We start from the raw sequence: 12,916 nt of genomic DNA, 5'->3' as shown, positions 1-12,916 counted from the left end.
TGATTCGTTGAACTACACATCCCAGCAAGTTGTACTGCATTTGCTGATTATGCCAAATGAATTTCATGTTTGAATAGTCTAGGTATATTGAATATGGGGTTTTTTTTTTCTTGTATGTTTTTCTCTTTGTAGAGATATAGTTGGCTGCCTTATTGGCATGTAATGTCTGTTTTTCTAAGCTAATTTATGGCCTTAGTTTAAAGGGGGATGGTCTTGGGTGGAGTTTGCAATCATTGCATTCACATGGATATTGTTCCTATTTGAAGTCTAGTATACGGCTGGATAGTCGTCGGCTGGTCGTGCTTCCATAGAAGTGCTGACATAAAAGTGTTATTATAAAAATAGCGTTATACCTGCGTCAAGTTATATCATCAGCTGTTGTCAATTGTGAACTTGTGAACCAACTCCTCATCACTCTTTGTGCTCAACAGGTATGATTCGTTGAACTACACATCCCAGCAAGTTGTACTGCATTTGCTGATTATGCCAAATGAATTTCATGTTTGAATAGTCTAGGTATGATTCGTTGAACTACACATCCCAGCAAGTTGTACTGCATTTGCTGATTATGCCAAATGAATTTCATGTTTGAATAGTCTAGGTATATTGAATATGGGTTTTTTTTTTTTTTTTTTTTCTTGTATGTTTTTCTCTTTGTAGAGATATAGGGGTATATGCAATAGCGGGCGAATTGGCAAAAAAGGCGAATTCCGGGCCGTTTTCGCCTCCAAAAATCAATTCGCCTATGCAGTGCAGTCATTTTTCGCAAAAAAACGGCCCGTCAAAATTCGCCTTTTCTCAATTCGCCTTTTTCCGAATTCGCCTTTTCTGCAATGGTACAGATGCTGCAATTCGCCTCCAGCATATTCAATTCAAGTTTGGAAATTCGCCTGCAGTGCTTTTAGACAGCAAATTCGCGATTTTCACTCCGCCACACTTTGGAGGGTGAAAACAAATAAAAAAAATTTAAACATGTTTTTATTGGTGTTTTTTTTTTTTTAGGAATAGCAGATCTATTTATATTAGAAGGGATTAGGTACTTTTTTTTTGGGGGGGGGAGGCACAAATATTATTTATATATTTTTTAAAATAATATTTTTTTTTTATTTATTTTTTTTTATTGCTGGAACGTAAAATCAGAAAAAAAAATGGCGTGGGGTCCCCCCTCCAAAGCATAACCAGCCTCGGGCTCATTGAGCTGGTCCTGGTTCTAAAAATGCGGGGAACAAATTGACAGGGGATCCCCCGTATTTTTAAAACCAGCATCGGGCTCTGCGCCTGATGCTGGTGCCAAAAATACGGGGGACAAAACGAGTAGGGGTCCCCCGTATTTTTAACACCAGCATCGGGCTCCACTAGCTGGACAGATAATGCCACAGCCGGGGGTCACTTTTATGCCGTGCCCTGCGGCCGTGGCATCAAATATCCAACTAGTCACCCTTGGCCGGGGTACCCTGGGGGAGTGGGGACCCCTTCAATCAAGGGGTCCCCCCCCCAGCCACCCAAGGGCCAGGGGTGAAGCCCGAGGCTGTCCCCCCCCCATCCAATGGGCTGCGGATGGGGGGGCTGATAGCTTTTGTGTTCAAAAAAAAAGATATTATTTTTTCCATTAGTACTACAAGTCCCAGCAAGCCTCCCCTGCAAGCTGGTACTTGGAGAACCACAAGTACCAGCATGCGGGAGAAAAACGGGCCCGCTGGTACCTGTAGTTCTAATGGAAAAAAAATACCCAAATAAAAACAGGACACAGACACCGTCGACAGTAAAACTTTATTACACACTGCCGACACACACATACTTACCTATGTTCACACGCCGACATCGGTCCTCTTCTCCATGTAGAATCCCGGGGTACCTGAAAATAAAAGATCAATATACTCACCTCAACAGGCTCCAGAGATAAATCCACGGACTTGGCAAAAAAAGAAAACGAACAACCGGACCTGCGGACCGAAAGGGGTCCCATGCTGACACATGGGACCCCTCTCCCCGAATGCCGGGACATCACGTGACTCCTGTCACTGATGTCCCTTCAGCCAATCAGGAAGCGCTACTGCCGTGGCGCTCACCTGATTGGCTGGACGCCGTCTGTACTCTGACAGCGCCTCGCAAAGCCGCTCCATTACTTTCAATGGTGGGAACTTAGCGGCTAGCGGTGGGGTCACCCGCCGGTCACCGCTGACCGGCGGGTGACCTCACCGCTAGCCGCTAAGTTCCCACCATTGAATATAATGGAGGGAGCTGTGCGATGCGCTGTCACAGCGATCAGCCAATCAGGTGAGCGCAACGAAGTTGCGCTTTCTGATTGGCTTAGAGACCTGTCAGTGACAGCTGTCACTGACAGATCTTAATCGTGGAAAGGTGTCCCATGTGTCAGCATGGGACCCCTTTCAGTCCGTTTTTGGTGCGGGTAAATGCGCTTTCTTTTTTTGCCAAGTACGTGGATTTATCTCTGGACCCTGAGGTGAGTATATTGAACTTTGCTTTTCAGGTATCCGTGGATTCTACATGGAGAAGAGGACCGATGTCGGCGTGTGAACATAGGTAAGTATGTGTGTGTCGGTAGTGTGAAATAAAGTTTTACTGTCGACGGTGTCTGTGTACTGTTTTTATTTGGGTATTTTTTTTCCAGTAGTACTACAGGTACCAGCGGGCCCGTTTTTCTCCCGCATGCTGGTACTTGTGGTTCTCCAAGTACCAGCTTGCGGGAGAGGCTTGCTGGGACTTGTAGTACTAATGGAAAAAACAATATCTTTTTTTTTGAACACAAAGGCTATCAGCCCCCCCATCCGCAGCCCATTGGATGGGGGGGGGGACAGCCTCGGGCTTCACCCCTGGCCCTTGGGTGGCTGGGGGGGGGACCCCTTGATTGAAGGGGTCCCCACTCCCCCAGGGTACCCCGGCCAGGGGTGACTAGTTGGATATTTGATGCCACGGCCGCAGGGCACGGCATAAAAGTGACCCCCGGCTGTGGCATTATCTGTCCAGCTAGTGGAGCCCGATGCTGGTGTTAAAAATACGGGGGACCCCTACTCGTTTTGTCCCCCGTATTTTTGGCACCAGCATCAGGCGCAGAGCCCGGTGCTGGTTTTAAAAATACGGGGGATCCCCTGTCAATTTTTCCCCCGCATTTTTAGAACCAGGACCAGCTCAATGAGCCCGAGGCTGGTTATGCTTTGGAGGGGGGACCCCACGCCATTTTTTTCCCTGATTTTACCGTTCCAGCAATAAAAAAATTATTTTAAAAAATATATAAATTATATTTGTGCCTCCCCCCCCCCCCAAAAAAAAAAGTACCTAATCCCTTCTATTATAAATAGATCTGCTATTCCCAAAAAAAAAAAACACCAATAAAAACATGTTTAAAATTTGTCCCGGCCTTTGGGAGAAAGGGGTATGATGTGAAAACATTGGACCCCTTTCATTAGTCCGCTGGATCGGTGTGCGTTTTTTTGTTTTGCCAAGTACGTGGATTATCTCTCTGGACCTGGATGTACCTCTGGACGCTGGAAGGTGAGTATGATTTTTTGACAGGTACCTTCGGTTCGTCGGAGATCGTTGCAGTCGGCGTGTCAACACAGGTGAGATGGATTGCCCAGAACTCCCTTTGTCCAAAATCACCCTGGCATGTCCAAAATGCATCCCTCCGGCACTTGCGTCACTACACATCCAAACATTCCATGAAACAGCAATGCTGGTCAGGGAATGTTTGGATGTGTAGTGATGCAAGTGCAGGAGGGTTGCATTTGGGCCGCTGCAACCCGCTTGTGTTGTGTGGACTGTATGTACCTCTTCTTTCCATTCCCAGGGTGACACTATTACCCACATCTGGTAGCTCATACTGTTCTCTTCCACAGGTCCTGCGTTGTATCTTCCCAAGTGGCGTGGATGTGAGGAGACACGACATTTCACCCGATGTTCCATGGGCGACCTACTGGTGATGTGGACCTGACCCTCCGCCATGTAGCAGACAACCACCTCAGGTGAGATGCAATTGACCAACAAAACTCACTTGTCCTAAATCACCCTGGCATGTCCAAAGTGCAGCCCTACGGCACTTGCGTCACTACACATCCAAACATTCCCTGAAACAGCAATGCTGGATCAGGGAATGTTTGGATGTGTAGTTATGCAAGTGCAGGAGGTTTGCATTTGGGCTGCTGCAACCCGCTTGTGTTGTGTGGACTGTTGTATGTACCTCCTTTTTCAGCCCCAGAGTGACACTATCACCCATACCTGAAAGCTTAAACGGTTCTCTTCCACAGGTACTGCGGTGTATCTTCCCAAGTGGCGTGGATGTGAGGAGACACGACATTTCACCCAATGTTCCATGGGCGACCTACTGGTGATGTGGACCTGACCCTCCGCCATGTAGCAGACAACCACCTCAGGTGAGATGCAATTGACCAACAAAACTCACTTGTCCTAAATCACCCTGGCATGTCCAAAATGCATCCCTCCGGCACTTGCGTCACTACACATCCAAACATTCCATGAAACAGCAATGCTGGTCAGGGAATGTTTGGATGTGTAGTGATGCAAGTGCAGGAGGGTTGCATTTGGGCCGCTGCAACCCGCTTGTGTTGTGTGGTCTGTATTTACCTCTTCTTTCCTGTCCCAGGGTGACACTATTACCCACATCTGGTAGCTCATACTGTTCTCTTCCACAGATCTTCCGGTGTATCCTTCCTAAGTGGTGTGGACGTGAAGAGACAGATCCCCTGATGTTCCCTGGGCAATCTTACATACACTGCATTACAAATTTTAATAAAAACCACAGGAAACTTCTATTTTTAAAAGTTTATTGAAGATAAAAAAAAAATTTAATAAAGTTTGAAAGTTAATTAAAAAAAAAAAGTAGTTTGTTCTTCTTTACATTCTTTTCTTGTGTATATAGATATCTGTGGGGAAAAGAAAAAAAAAAGTATATTAAAGTAAAAACACACTTGTTCATTTTTTTCCAATGAAAATTTGTGGAACAACACAGCCCAGCATGAGCCATTGCTGGGCGGTGTTGTTCTACAAAGGCATGCGGTTCAAAGTGAAAGAGTGTCGTCAGTGGTCAGCACTTTGACATGCTAACATTTGTGGAACAACACAGCCCAGCATGAGCCATTGCTGGGCGGTGTTGTTCTACAAAGGCATGCGGTTCAAAGTGAAAGAGTGTCGTCAGTGGTCAGCACTTTGACATGCTAACATTTGTGGAACAACACAGCCCAGCATGAGACATTGCTGGGCGGTGTTGTTCTACAAAGGCATGCGATTCAAAGTGAAAGAGTGTCGTCAGTGGTCAGCACTTTGACAGGCTAACATTTGTGGAACAACACAGCCCAGCATGAGCCATTGCTGGGCGGTGTTGTTCTACAAAGGCATGCGGTTCAAAGTTTCTTGAATTAAATTTGGTTCTACTCACCTTGGTACGCTCAACACAATCTTATTCCGTCCACTTCATTTTTCCTCACAAATCCTATGAATAAGTCAAAAACACAGACTAGTGAATAGTAAATTCACACAATGAAAGTCTACAGTACATCATTACAAAAAGGATTTTTTGAAGAAAAAGGGGGTATCAGAATAGCTCTTTGGCCCATCATACATGTAGCCGCAAGGAGCTTTCATCCGTTACCACACGCGCCCGCATACATGCCCGCGCATGTATGCCTACACAAAGCTCCTTGGTAGTACCCGGTCACGGGTGGGGAAGCCCAACAAAGAAAAAACAATAGTAAGAAAAACAACAAACTAATGGGAGGGGAAGACAGGGATACATGAAAAACATTTAAAATAAAATAAAATAATACGACCGGGTTTATGGTGGAAGTCTGTCCGGATCCTCCTCTTCCCCCTGATAGGGCGTGGATGTCCTGGGAGGCTGGGGAGTATGTCGACTGGCCCTCGGTGCCCATGCTGCTGAAGAATGTGCGGCTGGTGGTGGAGGCATCTGGGGGGTGGGGTACATCCCTGTATATCCCTGGTACATCTGTGACTGACTGTACTGGGATGGGACTTGAGGAAGGGTACGATGCGTCCTTGTGGCTTGAGACGGCGGATATGGTGGATCACCAGCGTGTTGATGAGCTGGTTCTGGGAGCTTATCATAGATCATCTGCAGTGTGGTTGCGATGAGCTGTTGGCTGGAAGCGGAGTGTCGATGACTATCCGACATGTTCTTATTGCTTTCTGCCAAACATGTGGTTTTTTCCACAAGCTTGACCAAGGAATCGGACATGATGTTAAGTATGTTCCTATTCTCCCTACGATCTTCAATTATGATCTGTAGTATTGTGGCCGTGCTGTCGGAAATAGTCTTCTGCAGTTCATGCAGATTGTTGGACATTTTCTCCATTGTCCTCTCAATGTTGTCCAGTCTGCTTCCCACAACATTTGTGTATGTATCCTGGCGTGTCCCAATCTCTGATGCCAGGGTGTGAACCCTCTGAACAGTTGAGGGATTCTGCCCTTCCTGGATGTCTGCCACCACATTCATTTGGGCAGCTGAAAAGAAAATTAGACAATATTATCCAAATTCAACAAACATTTTTTGGAAGGTTCACAATTCAATTTACTCACGCAGGGATGTAGCAACTGGAGCATCCTGCACTTCCACCTCGTCATCCTCTGACGACTCCTGTAGGAGATCCGGCCTGAAGTACGAACCAACCCCCGAAGCTAGTCCGCTGCTGGTTCGTGGCACCACTGTTTGCAAAATAAATTTTGGAAAAGTTGATAAACTTTACACAACTACTGCGCCCCCCCCCCCCCCCCCCCACAAAAAAACAAACAAACCTTCTCCATCCTGTGATGCCGCTGCTCCAGGAGCTCCACTTGTCCTCGTTTCGGAAGACTTTTCAAGGGTCTGGCTGGATACATCTGCACGGCTGTCCTCAAACCCAAGAAAAGTTTCGTCAGTTAACCCTGTAGACTCAAACAGATCGAGTGATGGGTCCACAAGGGTTGTGTCTTGAGGCTCTTCAGTCACAGTCCCAGAGCTCCTGGAGAGACGACGATCTGGTGATGGCCTGCGCGCAGGAGCTGTAGTTTGGCGCCCATCTTGTGGTGTGGTCGCCGACGGTGTCTGGTGCACAGGTGATAGTCTGTGCACTGATGTCGTCTGGTGCACAGGTGACCAACTGCGCGATGACGAACTGTGGCGCACAGGTGACGATCTGTGTGCTCGCGATGCTTGCGGCGCAGTTGATGGTCCGCGCGCTGCTGCCGATGCCTGCTGCACAGGTAACGGTCCGTGCGCTGGCGATGTCCTGTGCGCAGGTGATGTCCTCTGGGCAGGTCTGTCTGAAAAAAAAAAAAAAACACATTAGCACATACAAAAATTTTAAAGGGAACTACAGCTCATGTGAATGTATTCTTACCATCAGACCTCCTTTTGGACGGCTGGTCTCCCGCCTTCCTCCGTCTTCTGGGCGGTTCTTCCTCCTCGAGAAAGCCAGCAGGACGGCTGGAGTCCACACCTCCGCGAACTCCTTCGACCATGACAGGGTTCAAGCGCCTTCTAATAACGTTCTCCCAGGGTAGCCACTTCAAATTGAGAGCCGGGCCACCTCCCGTAGCTGTCTCATGTCGGCGCTGAATCCCCATCTTCTTCTTGGTCTGTCTGCGGCAATCACTGTACCGCTTCAAGCAATTTTGGGTGCTCCGACGGTTTCCAGAAATTGCAGTTACTTGACTGGCGATGGATTCCCAGATGTTCCGCTTTACCTTAAATGCTGTTTTCTGTGCCCTTGATCCATACAAAACGTCGTAGGACCTGTCGACGCAATCCACTAGGACACAGTTTTCCGCCTCAGTGTATCTGGGTCCACGCGGCTTTTTCTGTCCTGCTTCTTCACCAGAGGCTTCCTCCTCCGACTGCTCCTCTGGCTGGCTTCTTGCCTTTAGGGATTAAAAAAAAATAAAAAAAAATTTTATTAAGATCGGTATGTACCTGTGAGTGTCAGTATCCCTGGCATTGCGCACCTATTACAGTAGGTGTGCATGGCATTGCACAAACTACAGTGGGTAAAGTTTGATGCTATTTGTGTCTGCAGGTGTGGTTAAGTACCTTTTTACTAGGCTTTTTCTTGGACTTCTCATGGGCCCTTGACGACCGCGGCTGGTCACTAGATGCCTGGTCGGTCGCATCCGCCTCCTGGGTTGGCTCCCACTCCTCATTGCTTTGCAGGGATATATCCGAGGGGGTGGGGGAAGGGGCGGATCGGGTTTGTTTGTCCCTTGACATCTGTTATAAAAAAAAAAACCATACATGTATAAATGGCTGACCCTCACAAAATGGCTGCCCCTTACAAAATGTCGACCAGGCTGTCGACTCAGCTTGCTCCAAATCACCCCAAAATGGCCAGAAAGCATCCCTGCACACTCAGGAGGCACCCCACAGCAAAATTAGGCGGGAAAACACATGTTTGAAAAACAATCAGCCGCACATGTCAACCTGGCTGTCGACTCAACTTGCTCCAAATCACCCCAAAATGGCCAGAAAGCATCCCTGCACACTCAGGAGGCACCCCACAGCAAAATTAGGCGGGAAAACACATGTTTGAAAAACAATCAGCAGCACGTCAACCTGGCTGTCGACTCAACTTGCTCCAAATCACCCCAAAATGGCCAGAAAGCATCCCTGCACACTCAGGAGTCACCCCACAGCAAAATTAGGCGGGAAAACACATGTTTGCAAAACAGTCAGCAGCACATGTCGACCAGGCTGTCGACTAAACTTGCTCCAAATCACCCCAAAATGGCCAGAAAGCATCCCTGCACACTCAGGAGTCACCCCACAGCAAAATTAGGCGGGAAAACACATGTTTGCAAAACAGTCAACAGCACATGTCGACCAGGCTGTCGACTAAACTTGCTCCAAATCACCCCAAAATGGCCAGAAAGCATCCCTGCACACTCAGGAGTCACCCCACAGCAAAATTAGGCGGGAAAACACATGTTTGCAAAACAGTCAACAGCACATGTCGACCAGGCTGTCGACTAAACTTGCTCCAAATCACCCCAAAATGGCCAGAAAGCATCCCTGCACACTCAGGAGGTACACCAATGCTAATAGAAGACCCAAAAAAGTCAATTAAAGAAAAAAAAAAACGTGAAAAACTACCCCAAAACCCAAGTCTCCCCCTAAAAATGCAGCAACACAAGCAAGGGGCTATACACATACCTGCACACATGCACACATACACAAACACCCCATGTACACCTCATGGCAACCCCCACTACACAAACACATACATGCAACACCAGACACACATGTGGTACTTCCCTACAAATGTAGTAAAAGCTCCTAAAATGGCTCTGCTCCGGGGTAACAGGAATCCTCCTGACTGTCCTGGAATAAAGCCTGCTGGGGTGTCCAAAGATATCCACAGCAAACAACCAAATTGTTAGCTCTGCACCTCCTCACACCTCTCTGCAGGTTCACAAAATGGCTGCAGAGCACATGCAACAAACAAGCCCTAATATAGTGCTGCTTTGGGCGGGAAGGCGAATTCAGTACGCCCACTGATCGCCGATTGGCCGGAATCCGCCTGCGGGAGGGGCGAATCATTTTTTCATTGCATATTGCGAATCCAGGGTCCCGGCGACAGGGCTGCGGCTGGCGATAGCGGGCGAATCACACAGAGGCGGATCTAATGACGCGATTCGCCCGCTATTGCATATGCCTTATAGTTGGCTGCCTTATTGGCATGTAATGTCTGTTTTTCTAAGCTAATTTATGGCCTTAGTTTAAAGGGGGATGGTCTTGGGTGGAGTTTGCAATCATTGCATTCACATGGATATTGTTCCTATTTGAAGTCTAGTATACGGCTGGATAGTCGTCGGCTGGTCGTGCTTCCATAGAAGTGCTGACATAAAAGTGTTATTATAAAAATAGCGTTATACCTGCGTCAAGTTATATCATCAGCTGTTGTCAATTGTGAACTTGTGAACCAACTCCTCATCACTCTTTGTGCTCAACAGGTATGATTCGTTGAACTACACATCCCAGCAAGTTGTACTGCATTTGCTGATTATGCCAAATGAATTTCATGTTTGAATAGTCTAGGTATGATTCGTTGAACTACACATCCCAGCAAGTTGTACTGCATTTGCTGATTATGCCAAATGAATTTCATGTTTGAATAGTCTAGGTATATTGAATATGGGTTTTTTTTTTCTTGTATGTTTTTCTCTTTGTAGAGATATAGTTGGCTGCCTTATTGGCATGTAATGTCTGTTTTTCTAAGCTAATTTATGGCCTTAGTTTAAAGGGGGATGGTCTTGGGTGGAGTTTGCAATCATTGCATTCACATGGATATTGTTCCTATTTGAAGTCTAGTATACGGCTGGATAGTCGTCGGCTGGTCGTGCTTCCATAGAAGTGCTGACATAAAAGTGTTATTATAAAAATAGCGTTATACCTGCGTCAAGTTATATCATCAGCTGTTGTCAATTGTGAACTTGTGAACCAACTCCTCATCACTCTTTGTGCTCAACAGGTATGATTCGTTGAACTACACATCCCAGCAAGTTGTACTGCATTTGCTGATTATGCCAAATGAATTTCATGTTTGAATAGTCTAGGTATATTGAATATGGGTTTTTTTTTTTTTTTTGTATGTTTTTCTCTTTGTAGAGATATAGTTGGCTGCCTTATTGGCATGTAATGTCTGTTTTTCTAAGCTAATTTATGGCCTTAGTTTAAAGGGGGATGGTCTTGGGTGGAGTTTGCAATCATTGCATTCACATGGATATTGTTCCTATTTGAAGTCTAGTATACGGCTGGATAGTCGTCGGCTGGTCGTGCTTCCATAGAAGTGCTGACATAAAAGTGTTATTATAAAAATAGCGTTATACCTGCGTCAAGTTATATCATCAGCTGTTGTCAATTGTGAACTTGTGAACCAACTCCTCATCACTCTTTGTGCTCAACAGGTATGATTCGTTGAACTACACATCCCAGGAAGTTGTACTGCATTTGCTGATTATGCCAAATGAATTTCATGTTTGAATAGTCTAGGTATGATTCGTTGAACTACACATCCCAGCAAGTTGTACTGCATTTGCTGATTATGCCAAATGAATTTCATGTTTGAATAGTCTAGGTATATTGAATATGGTTTTTTTTTTTTTTTTTTTTTTTCTTGTATGTTTTTCTCTTTGTAGAGATATAGTTGGCTGCCTTATTGGCATGTAATGTCTGTTTTTCTAAGCTAATTTATGGCCTTAGTTTAAAGGGGGATGGTCTTGGGTGGAGTTTGCAATCATTGCATTCACATGGATATTGTTCCTATTTGAAGTCTAGTATACGGCTGGATAGTCGTCGGCTGGTCGTGCTTCCATAGAAGTGCTGACATAAAAGTGTTATTATAAAAATAGCGTTATACCTTCGTCAAGTTATATCATCAGCTGTTGTCAATTGTGAACTTGTGAACCAACTCCTCATCACTCTTTGTGCTCAACAGGTATGATTCGTTGAACTACACATCCCAGCAAGTTGTACTGCATTTGCTGATTATGCCAAATGAATTTCATGTTTGAATAGTCTAGGTATGATTCGTTGAACTACACATCCCAGCAAGTTGTACTGCATTTGCTGATTATGCCAAATGAATTTCATGTTTGAATAGTCTAGGTATATTGAATATGGGGGTTTTTTTTTTGTTTTTTTCTTGTATGTTTTTCTCTTTGTAGAGATATAGTTGGCTGCCTTATTGGCATGTAATGTCTGTTTTTCTAAGCTAATTTATGGCCTTAGTTTAAAGGGGGATGGTCTTGGGTGGAGTTTGCAATCATTGCATTCACATGGATATTGTTCCTATTTGAAGTCTAGTATACGGCTGGATAGTCGTCGGCTGGTCGTGCTTCCATAGAAGTGCTGACATAAAAGTGTTATTATAAAAATAGCGTTATACCTGCGTCAAGTTATATCATCAGCTGTTGTCAATTGTGAACTTGTGAACCAACTCCTCATCACTCTTTGTGCTCAACAGGTATGATTCGTTGAACTACACATCCCAGCAAGTTGTACTGCATTTGCTGATTATGCCAAATGAATTTCATGTTTGAATAGTCTAGGTATATTGAATATGGGTTTTCTCTAACGTCCTAGTGGATGCTGGGCCTCCGTCAGGACCATGGGGAATAGCGGGCTCCGCAGGAGACAGGGCACATCTAAATAAAGCTTTTAGGATCACATGGTGCGTACTGGCTCCTCCCCCTATGACCCTCCTCCAAGCCTCAGTTAGGTTTTTGTGCCCGTCCGAGAAGGGTGCAATCTAGGTGGCTCTCCTAAAGAGCTGCTTAGAAAAAGTTTTTTTAGGTTTAAATCTCAGTGAATCCTGCTGGCAACAGGATCACTGCATCGAGGGACTTAGGGGAGAGATTTCCAACTCACCTGCGTGCAGGATGGATTGGAGTCTTAGGCTACTGGACACTTAGCTCCAGAGGGAGTCGGAACACAGGTCCTCCTGGGGTTCGTCCCGGAGCCGCGCCGCCGATCCCCCTTACAGACGCTGAAGACGGAGGTCCGGAAAGCAGGCGGCAGAAGACTCCTCAGTCTTCATGAAGGTAGCGCACAGCACTGCAGCTGTGCGCCATTGTTGCTACACGTCTCACTGATTCAGTCACGGAGGGTGCAGGGCGCTGCTGGGGGCGCCCTGGGCAGCAATATTAAATACCTTTAGTGGCAAAATAAATACATCACATATAGCCATTAAGGCTATATGTATGTATTTAACCCAGGCCAGTTTTCTTAAAACCCGGGAGAAAAGCCCGCCGAAAAAGGGGCGGAGCTTATTCTCCTCAGCACTCAGCGCCATTTTCCTGCTCAGCTCCGCTGGTGAGGAAGGCTCCCAGGACTCTCCCCTGCACTGCACTACAGAAACAGGGTAACAAAGAGAAGGGGGGCATAATTTGGCGA

General features: G+C 46.1%; 1 protein-coding gene and 1 long non-coding RNA gene across 2 annotated transcripts; one reads left to right on the top strand and one right to left on the bottom strand.

Annotated features, from left to right (window-relative positions):
• Nucleotides 1-2,341: 2,341 nt before the first annotated feature.
• Nucleotides 2,342-4,851, top strand: LOC134936552 (uncharacterized). Its single transcript, XR_010180516.1, has 4 exons — nucleotides 2,342-2,464; nucleotides 3,858-3,983; nucleotides 4,266-4,391; nucleotides 4,671-4,851. It is a non-coding gene; the product is annotated as an uncharacterized LOC134936552 (long non-coding RNA).
• On the bottom strand, nucleotides 4,832-8,242 carry LOC134936551 (serine/arginine repetitive matrix protein 1-like). Its single transcript, XM_063931624.1, has 6 exons — nucleotides 8,060-8,242; nucleotides 7,371-7,890; nucleotides 6,787-7,293; nucleotides 6,571-6,696; nucleotides 5,414-6,495; nucleotides 4,832-4,901 (listed from the first exon to the last, which is right to left on the bottom strand). The coding sequence occupies exons 1-5, from the start codon at nucleotides 8,234-8,236 to the stop codon at nucleotides 5,810-5,812; spliced, it is 2,016 nt and encodes a 671-aa protein (XP_063787694.1). The 5' UTR covers nucleotides 8,237-8,242; the 3' UTR covers nucleotides 4,832-4,901; nucleotides 5,414-5,809.
• Nucleotides 8,243-12,916: the final 4,674 nt, after the last annotated feature.

This window comes from Pseudophryne corroboree, chromosome 6 (genome assembly GCF_028390025.1).
Source record: "Pseudophryne corroboree isolate aPseCor3 chromosome 6, aPseCor3.hap2, whole genome shotgun sequence".
NCBI lineage: Eukaryota > Metazoa > Chordata > Amphibia > Anura > Myobatrachidae > Pseudophryne > Pseudophryne corroboree.
Note: the sequence above shows the minus strand (reverse complement) of the source record. Positions and strands in the feature narration are given on the sequence as shown.

What these genes read in the sequence shown, in the direction of transcription:
- LOC134936551 (XM_063931624.1), bottom strand. Translation starts at nt 8,236, where the DNA reads ATGTCAAGGGACAAACAAACCCGATCCGCCCCTTCCCCCACCCCCTCG. An exon ending in AGAAAAAGCCTAGTAAAAAG is followed by an intron (nt 7,891 to 8,059) that starts GTACTTAACCAC and finishes TAATCCCTAAAG; the next exon opens with GCAAGAAGCCAGCCAGAGGA. An exon ending in TCCAGTTGCTACATCCCTGC is followed by an intron (nt 6,496 to 6,570) that starts GTGAGTAAATTG and finishes TTTTCTTTTCAG; the next exon opens with CTGCCCAAATGAATGTGGTG.